The sequence below is a fragment of the Balaenoptera borealis genome (genome assembly GCF_965194805.1).
Source record: "Balaenoptera borealis genome assembly, chromosome: 3".
Lineage (NCBI taxonomy): Eukaryota > Metazoa > Chordata > Mammalia > Artiodactyla > Balaenopteridae > Balaenoptera > Balaenoptera borealis.
The window spans coordinates 34656201-34675114 of record NC_138866.1 but is presented as its reverse complement, the minus strand read 5'-3'; the positions used below and the strand labels follow the sequence as shown (position 1 = coordinate 34675114).

General features: G+C 32.5%; 1 protein-coding gene across 15 annotated transcripts in view; it reads left to right on the top strand.

The window, feature by feature from the left end:
- GPHN (gephyrin) overlaps positions 1 to 18914 on the top strand; it is a 611785-nt gene that overhangs the window by 288584 nt on the left and 304287 nt on the right. For 12 of the 15 annotated variants that reach the window (XM_082386487.1, XM_082386483.1, XM_082386489.1 and 9 more), the window contains one exon: positions 16767 to 16861. In XM_082386487.1, the coding sequence (XP_082242613.1) occupies positions 16767 to 16861 (95 nt within the window). Of the gene's footprint in view, positions 1 to 11876; positions 11945 to 16766; positions 16862 to 18914 lie in introns of all 15 variants that reach the window. The other 3 variants (XM_082386492.1, XM_082386490.1, XM_082386486.1) reach the window with 1 other exon arrangement.

The window sequence follows — 18914 nt, the reverse complement described above, 5'->3', positions numbered from 1 at the left end:
TCCATTATCAATTTTAATCTTACTAGTTTGATAGGTGAAAATTGTATGCCTTTATTGGCATATTGCAGACTAATAATGAGATTAAACATTTTTCTTGTATTTTTCCAGTTTTGTTTCTTTTATTAACTGCCTGTGTTCTATATTCAGTTTTGGCTCAGCAGCCTGTTCTTAAAGACTGATTCTAATTGCTTGTCAGGAAATAATTTTGGCAGAGTCAGATTTATACTTTATCAGTTTGACACATAAATATAAACCAATTCATTTTCTTTTCTCGAACTCCATTAACATAATAGTACTCAATTATTTCACTACTCACCATCTTGCAACGGAGGTCAAGTTCAAAACACATCCTGAATCAAAAACATGCAGTTTATAAAGTGCAAACACATTATTTTCTAACAAGCTAGTTATGCCCTTGGTCAAGTTTTCTTCTCATAGCTGATGCACAGTACTTTATTTTCTAACTATTGTTTTCTTATGGAATATTCACACTAAATGTTTTATGGATAGAATATTATGAACCTTAATATTTTAGAATTAATGGTCCATTCATAGATACAAACCTTGCAAAATAATTTATAGTTAGGACATTGAATACATAGAGCTACTATTAGCAGTCATTTTTTAAAACACCACAATATACAGTCCTATTTACACAATTATTTTGCTTGGCAAACTCACTTTTCTGCATAGAATTCCAAAGGAAAGAATATTCTAGCATGCAATTAATATGAATTACATTTGATTATCTAGACATTTAAAGCATTTTATAAACTTTTCCTGGCAGAGCTTAACTTCCCCTCTAGTGTTCAAAACAGCCTACGTTTTTTAGTCGCCCCTAAGAAGCAAACCATGTAATGCCCAAAGTTTTTTGGTAAGTGAATTGTTTAACACTTGGCTTGGCTTGGCTTGGGAATTCCCTGGTGTCCACCACTTTAACTGCAGTGGCCCAGGTTCAGTCCCTGGTGGGGAACTAAGATACCGCAAGCCACGCGGAAAAACATGTGGCTTGTATTTTTTGACAGAAACATTTTTTTATGTAAGTGATTGTCAAGCAGGGCATTTTGGTCCCCAGGGTACATTTAACGCTTTGTGACATTTTTGGTTGTCCCAACTGGAGGGATGCTACTGACATTGGGTGATTAGAGGCCAGGAATGCTGCTAAATATCTTGCAATGCACTGGACAGTTCCCACAACAAAGAATTCTCTGGGCCAAAATGTTAAATGTGCATAAATTGAGAAACCCTCATTTACATAATATTAGTGATTACTCACTGCCAGGCACTGTGCTGGGGCATGGGGATACATGGATAGAAAGTTATGATCTTAGTACTCAGGGAAGTTCATTAGAGAGATTTATTATCTTAGTACTCAGGAAAGAATTGGATAAATAAAATGTAACATGATCATCAATATAATATTGGTATATATGTAAGATAAAGTTTATCTGAGGGGCATAGGGAAATTTTCAAAAAAGTGATACTAGAACTGTTGTTGTTCTTATTTTACCTTTTACTTAAATTTACATAAAGTGTACAAATAGTATAGTTACAATTTAATGGATTTTCAAAAAATGAACATACCCATGTAACCAGCATCCAGATCAAGAAGCCAGAATAATTTTTTTTAGTTTCTTAATCTCTTCTTTTTTTAATTGAACTATAGTTGATTTACAATGTGTAAGAAACCAGAATATTATCATTGTCCCAGAAGACCCTCTTGTGCCCCCTTTTCGTCACAGCCCAACCCATGAGTAACTACAGTTCTGACTTTTAGCATCATAGATTTTTGGGGTTTGTACTAACCATTATATAATTGAAAGTGTATAGTATGTAATCTTTTGTGTCTGGATTCTTTTGCTCAATATTATGTTTGTAAAATTGATTTATACTGTTGCATGTAGTTGTTTGTTGATTCTCATTACCATTGTATAAATATGCCATTGTATAAATATACCATTGTATAAAGAATTGATTAATTCTACAATACAGGCACAATGGCTGAAATCATAAGTCTGCCAGTAGGTCAGTCTGCCTGCAGAATGGGTTTTGAGGAGGCAGTGGCAAGAAAGAGCCTGGAGAGGGGTAGAGTCAAATGATGAAGGCTCTCTGTGTCATTAAAAAAAGGCATTTGGATTCTTTCTAGTAGGAAATAAAGATTTTTTTTTTTAAGATGTTAAACAGCAATGAATTTAATGAGATTTGCATTTTAGAGAGACTACTTCGGCAGAAGAATAGAGAATGGGTTGAATGGGAGTGAACTTAGCTACAACACCAATTAGGATGTTATTGGAATATTCAAACAAAAGATGCTGAGAACCTAAATGCAGATGTGGGTAGAAAGGGTAAATTACTCTCAAGATAGAATTTATAATACTTTTTGACGAACGAGGTATGGAGATTGCAGAGTAGTTTCCTGAGCCACCTTTCAAAAGCCTGTGTGTGTTCCTGACATACAAAATGTGTGCAATGAAGAAAAATAATAGAATTAAATGTTAGTAATTAAAATTGAATTCAAAATAACATTCAAATGTATCTATAGTGTTCGAACTTGTAGAAAAACAGATGTCATTAGTTGAAAATGAATAAATTGAAGGGAATCTTTATGGAGAATATGTAGGAAAATTGTTAACAGTTTAGATGAAGGTTAATGGCATTGGCCCTTTATTTGTTTTAACTTTAATCTAAAACTTATGTCTTCCTTTTTGTTGTTTCAGAATTTTGCTATTTTTATTTTTTTTTTTACTAAATTTGTACATTTAGTCATGAATAAGGTGGTTTGCAGTTCAGGAAAAAAAATAAGAGAAGTGTGTGTGTGTTTGTGTGTGTGTTTGTGTGTGTGTATGTGTAATAAAAGCACAAGTTGAGAAAGGAAAGGAAGAAGGGGTTAAAATATTGCATCTCTATGAATAAGAAGGAAATTGTCTGAAGTGGAATTAATAGAGTTCCCAGTTATCTCTAGGTAGGAAGATTACTGTGTTTTAATTTTGTTTGTGTATGCATCCCTAAAGAGAATAAAGGCAGTGAGTCAGAAAGTTCCCCATAGTCACCCCTAATAGCATCGCTTCAAAGATGCATTGATTACTATCTGAGATAGTAAAGTCAGTTGTCTCTTTGTGACCTAGAGAATGAGTGCAATTAGCTTTTGATAACAGAGCACACTGCTTATTAATGTTTTTAAAATGAAGAACTCTAACATGAATTTTTTTTAAAGCTGTAAGCCCTTATTTATGGATGTGATTACTCACCTAGAAAACCCAAAAGAATCAGTTGAAAAGGTATGAGAAGCAAGAAGAGTTCAGGATGGCAGCTGAATATGAGTATATTATTTCATAAACATCTATATGCTAATATTACTTAAATTAGAAACAACCCACTAGAAAAAATTTTGGAAAGATTTCATTTGCAATAGCAGAAAAAAGGAAACTTCATAGTACCTAAGAATAAACTTAAGCCATTTGACAGACAGACCTGAAAAAAGAAAACTTTATTAAAGGACATAAAATATAGCTTGAATGATTAGGAAGTCATGCGATATTCTTAGATGCAAATATTTTTGTGAAAATATTTTTTGTGTAACTTATCAATTTACTTTAACTTGATTAATACATGTGATATAATTCCCACTGGAATTTTGGAGGAGAAATTGATTCTAAGTCAACAAAATTGATTCTAAATTTCATTTTAAAATAGTAAAGGTATGAAAATAACTAGTGATTTTTTTCAAGTAAAACAATAAAATATAAGGCGCAACAATGACAGGAAAATAAACTCAGAAAGAAATGCAACCAAATGATATTTCATTAACATACCTATGTATAAAATTGGAATTTAGTATTATATATATATATGATACATCAAGACATTGGAGGAAAGAAGGGTCGGTCATTCAGTAAACGGTGTTGAGAAAATTGGCTATCCATTTTGGTGGAGAAGATTGATCATGCAACACAGAATTAAACTACAGACAGATTAAATATTTAAACATTAAAAACTGCAAACTTATGATTTAAAAATTAAGGTGTTATTTTTCTCATCTCTAGGTAAAAGAAACCTTTCTAGGTGAGACATGAAACCCAGAAAATATAGTAAAAATAATGATAGAACCCCTTGTATAAGCATTTAAAACCTCTTAATGGAAATGTCAACTAAGTAACAAATTTTACTAAGCAACTGAGCAACAAAAATTGTAACAAATGTCAACTTAAAATAAATATTTACAATAGATTTAACTGTCAAAGGTTTAATATTTTCAATATATTAAGTTTTCTTCCAGTAGAGTAGCAGGCAAAGGATATATACAGGCCATTTGCAAGGGGAAAGAAGCACGTTGCTTTTAAATATATACTCATAACTGGTAAGAAATGTAAATTTTTTAAATATTCTGTTTCTTTGTACACATCAGTTAAATAGCTATTTAAAACTAAGATTGCCTGGAATTGGCAGGGTTTAGATGAAAAGAGCATTGTTGTTTGGCATATAAATTGTTAGCATCTTCTCGTAGGGCAGTGTGCAGTACATCAAAAACCTCAATGTAATGATGATATAAAAGATATTCATTTTATAGGAGAATAAAGCAGTTTACAAACAGTATATGGCCTGGAATAATTGTTGATTTGGAACTTTGAAAAACCTTCCCTCTGTAGAAAAACTTGGCCCAGTAAAAGGACATACCCTATGAGGCATACCCTGTTAAAAGACATACACTGTCAGTCTTTACATTCACTCTTTCCCCCAAAATACCATGAGACCAAGGAGCAGGGAGCAGGAGCCAGAAATGTAGGAAGCCAGGACTTGAGAGAGGGAGAAGGAGATGTTCTGAGGACAGATGACCATCGCAGCACTGCTGGTAAGACAACCTTAGACAAGCAGCAATGTGTAAAGCTCAGCCTGGGATCCCTGAGACTATGAGACATTTGTGGGAGGCTGAAGTGGAACTGGTCAGTGGTATCCTCTGATTAAAGGTAGAAGCAGAAATAAATTTTCTCCACAGGAAGTTTTCCCCACTTTAGGTCAGCCGTACTCCAACAGATTAAAATCAAGTAATGAATGTACTACCGAAACTCACCAAGCACAAGTAAGGCAGCAAAGCCATTAATCAATAGGTGGACTGAAAAGATGACTGCTAGAACCATCAAATACGAAATACAGGACAGAGAGAATTAGGTGAGCATTATCATTTATTATCCATATTTGGAAAATTTTGTTTAGGACAAATACTAAACCATAAAGGATGCAGACACAACAGAAGTATATCAAACTGTCCCTGACAATCCAAGGTTAAGTAGTGTATGATGAAATATCCAGAAGAACAAAGACATATTGGGTTGGCCAAAAGGTTAGTTCATTTTTTTCCATAAGATGGCTCTAGTAGTGCTTAGTTGTCTTTAAATTCATTCGAAGCAATTTTGTTAGATTGTATTGTGACAGCTGTCATATCAGCGTGCATCAAAAAAAAAAAAAACTGGTGAATCTTTGTGTAGCCATTTTAATATTGACGATGGAAGAAAAACAACATTTTCGGCATATTATGTTTTATTATTTCAAGAAAGGTAAAAACGCAACTGAAATGCAAAAAAAAGATCTGTGCAGTGCATGGAGAAGATACTGTGACTGACTGAAGGTGTCAGAAGTGGTTTGCAGTTTACTGCTGGAGATTTCTTGCTGGACGATGCTCCACGGTTGGGTAGACCAGTTGAAGTTGATAGCAATCAAATCGAGACATTAATTGAGAACAGTCATTATACCCCACTTGGGAGATAGCCAACATACTCAAAATATCCAGATCAAGCGCTGAAAATCATTTCCACCAGCTTGGTTGTGTTAATCGCTTTGATGTTTGGGTTCCACATAAGTTAAGGGAAAAAAAACCTTCTTGACCATATTTCCACATGCGATTCTCTACTTAAACGTAAAAAAAACATTCTGTTTTTAAAACAAACTGTGATGGGCGATGAAAGGTGAATACTGCACAATAATGTGGAACAGAAGAGATCATGGGGCAAGCGAACTGAACCACTACCAACCACACCAAAGACCAGTCTTCATCCAAAGAAGGTGATGTTGTGTATATGGTGGGATTGGAAGGGAGTCCTCTATTATGAGCTCCTTCTGGAAAACAAAATGATTAATTCCAACAAGTACTGCTCCCAATTAGACCAACTGAAAGTAGCACTCGATGAAAAGCTTCCAGAATTAGTCAACAGAAAACACATAATCTTCCATCAGGATAACGCAAGACCACATGTTCTTTGATGACCAGGCAAAAACTGTTACAGCTTGGCTGGGAAGTTCTGATTCATCCGCTATATTCACCAGACATTGCACCTTTGGATTTCCATTTATTTCAGTCTTTAATTAATTACTATTTATTTAGCTTCCTAACCTACCTCTACCAATGACACAAGAGCAACTCAGACCTAATACCCATTTTAATAAATAACTTTAAGAGTAAATCTACATTTGCCCTGATTGATTTAGGCCACATTTATTTTGAGATGCTGGAAATTAATACTATAATTCCATTCTTTTTTAATGATTCCTTCCAAGTTAAAACAACTACTGTTTCTCTTTGATGTTTTCTTGTCATTGCTCCTGGAGATCAGAGACAGGTCAGAAAGATTAAGGAGAATATTCCTTAAGTGGACCCATCATGTTGTAACATAAAAAGCTTTTAAAAAATAGAGAATTTGCAGAAGTGGTGGTATCTGAAAATTATTCACAGAAAATTCTAAAAAGTCTGATAACTTCTGGGAAACTTGTGTTCAAAAAAGAAGAAGGAAAAACAAAGACTCCTCTGGGAAACCAGGACACGACGGAATCTAAAGTTGCCACTCTCCACATGCCCACCTATTTCTTTGTTTTCTTTCCTTTCTCTAGAGACAAACTTGGTTAGGTATAGACGTCTGCCCTTCCTATTACAGTATTGATTGAGCAAAATATCAACTTCCATCTGCCCCAGTTAATGTTCCTACTTTGGGCACCTTCTACTCTTGGATACTTAATTTTTATTATGTGAAGAGAAGATCTGAGTTAACTCTGTTCATAATTACCTGTCTGGTTACCAAATCTTTCAGGTTTGTTTTATAAACCTGACTTTTTTATATCCTTTGTTTGTTGATTCTTGTGAATTTGGTTTGGGCCTGCCATATGCTGAGCTACACTTAGGGGTACAATTTCTAAAGCATATAACTGGGCTAAAATGAACATCAAGGTAGCATTGAAAAGAGGCAGTGTTGTAAATGAGCAGCCTCAGGAGTGTGTGTGTATATTTTTGTGTATGTTGTTTGCGTGTTAGTAGAAATGGTCATTTCTACTCATTCTGACTAGGTGATGGGATTTGTTTAGTGGTGGTAGATAGAACCAATTTCTTCCTCCCCATTCCCACCAGCTGCCCTAATAAAGTCAACTATTCAGTTGCTTATAGCCCTAACCTAAAGAACTCAACTCCAATTCTAAGACATGTACTTGTGTGTACACACACATATACATTATCCTCAGTTTTATGAAGTGTAATTGTTTTGTTCAAGGATGGACTCTTTTAACTTCTAAATCTCAGACTTGAAGGCAACATAGGCTTTATTTGGATAGTGAACTACCTTATTCTAAGCATCATAGTCTGGATGTTCTGAAAAAAGTTTATGATCTTCAGAGCTTAAATTATAGATGCTGATTCTAAGATATCAGCTCTAAGTTCCATAGCAAAAAAATATATGTGTGTGTGTATACACAAGGGTATACACACACACACACACACAAATATGTAAGTTATGATTCCATGGAAGAATCTCATAATTATAGAATAAAATATTTCTTTTATCTTTCAAATTAGAGTATATATAAGAGCTGTTATTTAACTTTTTAAGAAGTTTTTTGATCTTTTTTGCATTCCTACAGTTTTACCTTTTTCATTGGCAAAGGATAGCTGCAACTCTTTTTAGAATAGTTTTTAAAAATTGGGCCTCTCATTATTTTTAAGTCCTTGTTAAGAGATTTTTCTTCCATTATAATAAAGGTAAAGATTTTCTTTCATCTGACTTATATCAATTTTATTTAATAAATAATGTGTTCTTCCTTCTATATGTCTTCCAGGTTGTAACTCACTGAGTTATTTTTTATTTTTCATTCTTTTTTTTTGAGAGACTCCTGCAAAGTAGATTTTTCTACTATGAAGTATAATATTGTTGATTTTAAGTGATTATGATAAGACCCCTCTGTTTAGCATGAGCAGCAGAGCATTAACTTGAGTCAAACGTTGCCTCTTTGCGTTCCCCTATTTTACAACATCCTGGGTCTAAGTCCATCCTGACTTATTGTCAGGCTGATGTTGTTTCCACAGCCTTAATTTGTAATGTATGGTTGTTATGGAAATTTTAAAAATTATATAAACTTATTTGGCTTACCAATTTGAACAATTTATTTACCACAAGTAGTTATGGATACTTGCTTATATTTTTTCATCTTTGCTTAAGTATGTAATTACATAGCTGTTTTCTATTGGACTTAGGTGAAAGCATAAATGCAGGAGGTGCTGTTAGTTCTTTTTCTTCAAAATATATTTATATTCTTCTCATTTTCTTTTCCCAGTTTACTTTGGAGGTTTTATGGTAATGTCCAAGGCTATATTCCTGGTCATTGGTATCTCCAAAACTGCTGTTTCTTGATAAATCTTCATTAAGTTTTCAAGATTATTGCTAGCATATTGCATTCTTCAGACATCTGGTAATTCACACACATTCAAAAACAAACGTGCCTGTAACTTCTATTCTGTACTGCTTCTGGTTGAACTATTCAATTTTCACAGTTGCTTTGACTGTAGTCCATTACAGCAACTTGTATGACATAAGTGACTTTAGACTTCTGTTTTAGTACAAATCATAGTATTCAACATTTGTTAAACACTTGCTACGTGTTAGGAATGATACTGAGCATTTTTATGTTCTGTCGCATTTAAGCAAAGTACAAAGATCCTTCCTACGTCTGAATAGGGTGTTAGTACCTTGTAAACTGAAAACATATAATAGATTTAATGGATTAATTTCAGAATTGGAGTCTACAGGCCTAAGTTTTATTGATTTACTGTGTGGCTTTGCATTATTCATAGAATTTATTAGTGTGTCTATTTCTTCACTTACAAAAAGATAATAAAATATGTCTCCTCTGTATTATGTAATATAGGAATATGTTGTGTTTAAACAGAGAATATCTATAGATGTTTTGTAAGAAAGGCACCATAAATAAAACATTCTGATGTGAATATTTCTATTATTAAATTATGTTGCTAAATAATAGTATTCATGTTTAGCTCTCCAGTGCAATAAGAGAAATAAGAGCTTTTTCACAGCATTATAAATTTATGTTGTATATAATGTTATCATACTAGCATTATAAATATTATGACATCCTTTTAGTTAACTAAAATTGCTTTATAGTGTTAACAATTTAGTTTTATAAGATGGATAACAAATATTATTACCCCTTTTTACAAATGGAAAACTGAGAGATAGATAAATTTCAGGAGGCATAAGAACCAAAGCTTATATTTATTTAATATGTGAATAATGAAGGACTGTTAGGTTATAGATGATGAATAAAAAGCCTGATCATAAAGTGAGAGGTTAGTAGCTTTAAAATCCATCTTTAGATGAGCAAAACCGTAAGAGAACAAGTTATTTAATTCAAGCTACAGCATGTCATAGCCTCCAAATACTTAATGTGTATGGATTTTGCTCTCATCTTTACTATTGGAACTTCTACTAAGTTAAGCTTATCACAAGACAACAGCAATATTGGATTTCTTTGCTTTTAGGAAGTACTGTACTCATTTCCATCTTTCCCAGTTGGCCTGTAATTTTAAAACTGAGGGTGGTATGAGAAGACAAAATGCAACACCTTATAATAATATTTAAAATAGGAATGAGCTGTTTTTGGTTTTTCTCTTTTCTTAGCAGTTCTTCCACTCACTCTTTTTCCTTTACCTCACCTATTTCTTCCTCTCACTTTTTCACATGTGTCTGTTTTGGTGAGAATCTAGTTTTGTTGCAAGAGAACTTCAGATGTGATAATTACGTGTTTCTAATGTGGATACTTTCTAAAGAGGCCACCAGTGAGAATTATTGTATCTTAAGGCAAAAGAGCAAAGTTTTAGATTTTCTAAAATCAATTGGCAGTGAGTCATTTGCAAATAGTATTTATAAGTCTAAAGTAGGAGCTTATTTCCTTTATTCTCAATTAAGATGTTTAAGAATGGCTTAAATTATGTTGTTATATGAACATTAAAAACTTACACTGCTTTAAAAGTAAACCAAGTAATTATGTGTGACCATCAATAGAGTGGAAATCCAATGTATAGATTTTTTTAGGTAGCTCTTATGTTTCTACTTATATTATACACCACTAACCACATTAAAAAAACAAAATTCCAAAGTAGCTGGAGTAAAGAAGCTGGGTTATACATTCACCAGTTAACTGACCAGACAACAGCCTTTCAGTACAATTTCAAATTGGATCATCTTTCTACTTCATCTTTATTCAGATTTGAGAAACAGGATATTTTTCCATATCTATATATCAACTTTTGAAGAACATGAATGAATAACATTTTCTTCTCTATAGATTAAAGCACATGTAACCAACAACCTACAATAAAGGAGAACTTTATTATTTTTCACATAGTGCCAAAAATGAATAAAAGTATAATGCATATATAAAAATGCTAATAATCCATAGAAATACCACTATTTTCTCACCTTTTTCTGGAATGAGATATAAAGTAGTACAATTTATAAGTAGACTATAAAGATAAGTGCTGTTCTTGTGAAAATCTCTTATAAAAAATAATTCACTCATTTGAGTTCCCTGATTTTTTGTTTGATAATTTGACTATCAGTATTTAGATAAATGAGGAAAATAATATGAAAAAGTACTCACTGGGTAAAGAAATTGTAAAACTTTGGAGTACTCACTGCTATACATATACTCAACTTGGTTATTTAATAAGAGTTGAGATGAACAATGGAAACAGTAGACTCTTCACTCAGCATCTCAAGCTCACTGCAGAGTACATGTTCTTTGAATGGAATGGATGATGAAATTGCCTGAAGTACTTAAATTTTTATTTTTATTTTTTTGTGTCTTTCTCTATAATTATACTGTCTCCTTTGATCTTTCATTATAACCAGATCTTACTTAAATATTGTACCACTTTAACTGAAAAACAAAATGGAGTATCTCCATTTTGAAAAGCTTTCTGCTTCTTCCAAGAGTGGAAAAAGATGTAAATATTTAAGAAGGCTAAAGCTCCAAGGAAGATAAATACATTACCAATACACTCATATCTCTCAAGTAAAACTGGAATAACTATTTTCATTACTTAGTTGCAGCTTCTTCTTTGTAGCAGTAGTCTTTAACCACTTAGTCACACTGTTATGATACAATGACATGATTAGTTGAAAGGTGTTTGTAATTAGTAATATAAAATTAACAAAATCTGTATGTGAATGTTTTTAATTAATTGGAATAAATTAAAGACTGCCCTTATAATACTGCGACTCTTACTTCCACTCTGCTCTGCTTCTTAAATGAGGAGAGAAAAGAGTAAATTTATAGCTGGTGTTCCTTGAACATCCCTATGAGTTATTCATCATGTATAGTCCTGAGAAAAAAATATATTAAAGATAGCTTCTCTGTACCATAGGATACTTATAGGGACAAGATCTGAATTGTTTGTTTATTATAACCTTTTATTAAAGTATAAAATAAAATTTATGTGTTTGAGTCAAGAAAATGTACTTGGCTGACGTTAATGGATAGAGTCAGGAAAGTTTGATTGGCTGTCATTAAACTGCCTATTTTTACCTAATTTATCTCCTCACTAGGTCTATATTTTGCTCCAATGAAGGATCCTCACATTTATTTCAATCTGTTTTACGAAGTTGAATATAAGGTGATTATGAATATTAGAACAAGTTGTGTACATTATCATTAATCTACCTCATTCCTTCTGTCTGCTGTCTGTTTTTCAAAGTGTAGTCCTCTGACCAGCACCACAAGCATAACCTGGAAACTTGTTAGATATGCAAAATTTGAGACCCTAGCCAGACATTCTGGATCAAAATTTCTGGGTGTGGCCCAGCAATCAGCATTTAACAAGGTTTCTAGGAGATCCTGATGCACACTAAAGTTTGAGAACCATGGCTCTAATCATATCCCACCTTGATAGCTTAACAAGGTTATTAGTACCCGTTAGATAGTGTTTCAAAGATAGTCTTTGTTATTTAAGATTATTTAATCAGCAGAGGGCACTGTAGTAGTTGTTAAGAGGAAATTATATTAAATCTACGTGGTCAAGTAACAAGAATGTAAATATTAATGCATAAATTATACCTGTTAATAAAAGTATGTCTGTAAAAATAAAAGCACTATACTAAGTGATTTTTCACCACCACCACGCATACAAGAAATTTCTGCACATTTACATTTAACTATTGTTTGTCCTGTGCATACTTAAACATCATTGACTTTTAGCAATAACGTTTTTTAAGGTAATTTTTTCTATGAAGGTTAAAAATGGACCTGAACTTCATTGACAAGTTCCCTGGGCTTATAGAATCATTGTTTATGACACTCTTTTTTGCAACTTGAGTAGTCTTTGAAGAATCTTTCTGACTTTCATGTTATCTTCAAAGTGTCAAGGGTAAAAGAAAAAATCACAATAAGTGATTTTGCATAGGAGATTGCAACCTTCAAAGTTTAGAAAGTATTTAGCAGTTAAAAATAAAATGTCTTATTTAAAGAGTATAGCTAAATCCAATTAAACCCCATTATTTTGGAATCTACTAGTCCAAAAAAGGTTATATCTGAAGTAAGAATATAAATTTCTACTATTGCTCAAGGAAAAAAAGAATTTGGTAATCAAATTAATAATTTATAAAAAAAAAGTGGGAAATGGAATGAAACTAATTAAGAAAAAAGGATTTCAAACTTAATGGCATCTTTTTTTGCCATTGATTATGAATAGTCAATTGATAATGATTGCTTGTTATCTACTTGTTAACAAGTACTGATAACCTTCATTTATCTGTGCTTGTCATCCTAATGTATATGATTGAAGGAATAAAGCTACATTTGTTAAAACCACTCTTCTGTTTGGATTTTCTAGTAAGTTAGACAGATAGTTTTTTCTCATTTTATTCTAAACTAACTTTTATTCTCTTGCTCTTTGCCTTCTAGTTGAGCCTCTCCATTTACAGTTTACAGATGTTTTCACCCAGCTCTTGTCCTCCTGTCCATCTTCCAATTTCCATCTCGTTTGGCTGTTTCTTCCCTTTAGATACCATTATTTCAGTATTCTTCTTCCTGCCCTCAACTTGTCAATGTTCTTACATTTAGGTTCTTGCTCTCTGTTCTCTTTCCCCTCATCTTTGGTTCTCAACCACTGTTTCTAGGTTTGGTTTCTGGATTTTTGTATTATTTCTCTTCTCTAACTGGTATAATCAAAACTGCAAGGATGTAATTGGAAAGCAGAGGCATAGAGAAAATTGGCATGTATTGAATACCTACTCTATGCTAGGTGATTTACTTACATCATTTAATTCTCATAAAATGTAGGTATGCTTTATTATTAGCTCCATTTTATTCATAAATACACTGAAGCTCAGAGAGATTAAATATTTTGTTCTAATTCACAGAACAACTAAGTGATAAAGCCGGGTTTCAAGCCTGTATTGGTTCATTTATTCACTCCTTTATTCAACAAATATTTATTGAGTGCACGTTCTGTATGTTGGACACTATGGTAGGTGCTTCAACAGATCCAGTCCTTACCTTCCAGACCTTAATTGTATGGTGGTATTGTCTGACTTCACAGATGGTGATCTTTTTGCTACACCAAACAGAAGAAGAGAAAATAAAAAGTAAATAGAATGGTTCTGATGTTTTATGGAAAAGATATATTTGATATAGATGTAAGAAAGACTATATTTGTGCATTATTTAGGAATATATAGCAAAAGCGTTGCTTTGTGTCTAGTCCTAGAGAGGGTCTCCCTCCTCACTCACCCCTGTCAACGCCAATGCCTTTTAGTGGCATCACCACAATATATATTTTCCTCTTATGTTCTATGCTGTACAAGATTTATGTCTATAGGCCAACATTGTCTGGAAAGTCTTCAGAAGGAATTAACTGTCCTCCCTAAATTATGTTTGGAAAAAGATGAAGACCCCTGTGTAAGAATACATACATTCATTCATCCGTCTATTATCCATATATTTACTAATACCCTAAAAAGTATTTAGGATGGTTTAACCAAATACATAAAACACAACAGAACTTTTAATAAGATAAGTGTGGAAAAAATAGGGCAAGGAAAAAATAAGATGAAATTGGGTTGTATTCAGTAAGCCTACTAAAAAAATATTCATATATTTGTCTCTCTTCTCAAAGGTAACTTGATTCACATTTATCATAATTTTAAAAACAAACTGGTATCACAGAAGTGTACCCCATTCCTAGTTGTAACACTTAAGAGGAAATTTCTCCTACAGGTCCTCCTAAAGAGGACCTCAGTACAGTGTGGTGAGCAATGGCCTCAAATACTCGCTAAAATAAATATGAGTTTCACTGAGCCATTTAATTGTATCCACCTGCATACCATAAAAGCAAAGTCCAGTAAAACAATTCTTTTAAAAGTGGATGAGCCTTTTCAGGTAGACCACTGTGGTCTGGCCAAGTCCAATGGTATATGTTAGAGGATCTTGAAAAATGAATGAATTACATTTCTTTTAGGTAATTCTCATATGTAATTTGTCAGTTGAGTTTTTCATGTACTAGATAACAGTGAGTTTACACACTCTTACAAGTTTTATTCACTACTTCAACATCGTTGCATAGAATACCACCTAGTACATAGTAGGTGCTTAATAAGTATTTGTTGTATGGATGGATAAATGCTGTGCTTTGAAGTATGTAAGTGAAAGACTTCCTCTGTCACTTCTCTGTTGATTTCTTCTTCCTTTGTCCTTAAATAAAGTGTGCTACTATACTTTGGAGTATATCATCTTTATGTGGACCCCCAAATTCATTAAATGTCAGACATTGCTTAGGTAACTTTTTCAAACAGATAAGGAAATCAATATTAACCCTATACAAAGAGCTGTTTTAAGATTGTTCTCAGTAACATCCCTTTGTTGATTTTTAGGGCTCTAAGATTTTAAGGTCCCTAAGAAGAAGTTGTAAACTTCAGTAAAGCAATTTTAACATGGAAATAGTGTTTCTTCTCAGAGACCTCAAAATCATATCGGATTTATTAAATTTGGAAAACATGGGATAGATTATATATAACACTAGCTCAACAATTTTCAGCTATATATTGATATTTTAATGAAAGTAGTTAACTCCCAAACTTAGAAATTTAAGAATGTCCTTTTCTCCTTCCTGCTGGCCCCTTATTTTTAAAGCAGGTTTTGTTGAAAAGCATTATGGTAGTGTTAATTTTCCTTTAAAATTTCTGACATTGTTAAATATTGCATTATGCTGGGATTCAGTGAACCAGTAGATTACATCAATTCCAGTAATCCTTTATTCTATATAATTATAAGGGATTAACTAATTTATATGCATCTTAAAAGTATATTTATAACATCAACTGGCATGTAACACATACTTGATGCATTTTAACTGCTCTGCCCAGATTTCTTACTCTATGAAAATCTATTGAGCTATTATAACAATCTGAGGCTTCATTTTAAAATTTAGGCTATTAGTCTAGATGAGACATTTACCATCCTAAATTTTGCCTAGAGCAGTGATTTTACTTAGGACGATCACTCGACTTCTAATGAAATATTGAACTATCAATCTTTCACTATATTTTTCCATAACTTACTTTTTATTTTGTTTGCCTTCTTCTTATTTACTGTAATACTTTATTTTGCAAGCTTTCTTCCTGTGTTGCTCCCAGTTATTGTAACCTACTACATATGTAGAAAGAGGATTAGAAATGGATTAAATCATGTGTTTCACTCCCAACTTTAGCCTAAAACATATCTTTACCATCACATTATTATAAATATATGCCTATTTTCATTGACCTTTAGAAAATGAAATTTTCTTGCCCCCTTCAGTACCTTTTCGAGGTTTAACCACACTTGTCTTAAGAATACCCTATCTTAAAACTTCTATTATATAGTTAAAGCCTATCACTTCATTAATTCTTTTTTAAAAACAATCAGATAGTTCATTTATATTGAAGATATGGAAATGGTAAATCTAGAGTTTTTCTTCTACCCAATTTATGGGGAAAGTTGACTTGATGATTTCTTGAGTTCCATTTATTATATCATAAAATCATAGAGCTAGGAGAGATACAAGGTGATCTCAGGTTTTTACGGACTAATTATTTCAAGAGTAATAGACAAAGAAAACTACCCAGATTTCTTATTCTGTGAAAATCTATTGAGCTGTTATAGCATTCTGAGGCTTAATTTTAAAATACAGGTTTTTAGGCAAGATGAGATTTCTATTAAATACTTCTGAATTGTAAGGGATAAGAAAGGTCTGCTAATGTAAAAGCTCCCTTGATGTTCTGGTCCTCATCTTTTATTCAGTGGTCTCAAAGAATTGAGTCTTGATGCCTTAAAAAAAATATTTGGAGAACTACTAAGTATGGTTTGTAGATAGCATGATTTATAATTAAGTTAATTTTACTACTCTGCCTTCCTTATTTTTGGTTAATTTCACTCAGTCTGCTATTTAATCTTTAATTACAGGCCACAAAAGAAGTAATAGAACGGGAAGCGCCAGGGATGGCCCTGGCAATGCTGATGGGATCACTTAATGTTACACCTCTGGGCATGCTCTCTAGGTAAGAAAGTCACCAACATGTTGCAAAGAAAATTAATTCCATACCACTAATCACTACAATAGACTGATAAACCTAAGAAACTTCAGTCATACCACTTAATTTTGCCCCCCTTATTTCCCAGAGTTATGAGTCTCAGTATCCTGTCTAGTTAAATATTGGCCACAGTTTCTTTCAAGTTCTTTTTTGTTTGTTTGTTTTTGCATATTGTGTTGAAACTTTTAGAAAATATTGTATTACTGCTAAAAGTTATCAATTATAACCCCAAGAAGAGTCCAGTTTATTAAGATGTAAAATATTCTTTTTTTGTGTGATTATAATCATCAATTAATTTCCCTTAGTTGTCATTAAATACTAATTTAGTAAAACTAAGCAGTAGAGTCTTTTTTAATAAGTTTTTACAAGTTAGGAGCTTTAGTTCAATTTGTAAATAGGCATATTGATGTGTGGTCATGAAAAGAAGCTCAGTCAGTAATATATTACTAGTATATTAAATTAGTATATTTAAAACTATGCCTTTGTTGACCTACATGGTGACATCCATCCTCAATTTGATGGTTTAGTTATTTATTTGTTTTTATTTTAGCAATTCTTAGATTAAAATCCCCTTTAATGAGAACAACATACATCACTTACGTTAAAGACAGAAATATCAACTTAGTAAGAATCTGTTGATTTAATGACCATTGATTAATACAGTTGATTTCAGAGCAATCTAGAAAATACACAGCAACTTTATAATTGCAGGGTTTCACAATCATTATTTATAGCCATTTATTGATCCTGTGTGCAATGTGAATATAAAAGTAAATATATCTATTGAATGCATAGAATATGAGTTATAATGCTCTTTCTGTTACTTAGACTAAGTTTGTATCCCATAAATGTCAGCCACTTGAAGCACAGCTACAGGGAAATGTGAATGGGTCATAAGTTAACTGTATTTTCTTCCCTGTTACAAATACTATATTATAACATTTCATTTTAATAAGAGCAAAAAAAGAACTAAAGTAGCTTGATAGAGATTTTGAATTTAAAAGTCCACGCTGGTCTTTAATGAACTCACATTGATTCTTTTATGCTGTTCTTTTTTTAACCCTTAATTATATTACCTGACCGTAGGAGATCAAAGGTCACATTTGGTCCCTCTTCTCTATGGAATTAAGTAGTAGTCTTTGAACATAAAAGAACTCTTTCTTGGCATTCAAGGAATATAGTCAAGAAAGAATTAAACATTATCTCGTTAATTATTTTATAATAAAAATCTAATTCAACAGACATAATAATACTCTATTTGCCAGGCCTTGTATTAACCATTAGGGATATAAGTATGGAAAGAAAAGTAAGAAATGGTCCTTACCTTCAGGATCCCCAGTTTATCTGGAGAACTCGTTCCTTACAACTGCTAAGGTAACACTTTAAATTGGATATAGCTTTCTTGATCTAGTATAGAAATAGCACTTTCACCTTATTGAAAGATTTTTCTGGATTAATTTCTCCTCTGCCTTCTGAATCCCCATAATTACTGAACAGTGGACTGCTGAGTGAATGGGAAATAAGTTAGCAGGAGCTGATTTTAAGTATTTTGGAATAAGTCCATCACCTTTAGGCTGAAGGCTTTGAAAACTAAAGCATACACAACATAGTATACACAACCAGATTCTATATACACATGGTATACACAGCCAGATTCTTCTGGCTTTTCTTTATGTTCATTTCCTATTGAACTGAGAGTTTATTTACAAATTTGAAACAGAGATAGTAGTTGGCATGAGCTATGGAAAAGGGAATTGTGGACTATTTCCCTTAATGTTTACTTTTTGGTGCTTTTCAAATCGTTTAAAAAAATTTTTTAGACAGCCATGATTAGATTGATGCTTCCTTTGTTTAGCATTTTTACCTTGTATGTACTTGGGGCTTTGTACATGCTTATATTATAACACATGTGATATTGTAAGTATTTACTTTCTTGTCTGTTTTACCTAATTTGTATAAAATCCAAATTTGTATTAAGAACAGCAGCTTTATCTTATTCATTTTATATCCTCAGCCCCAA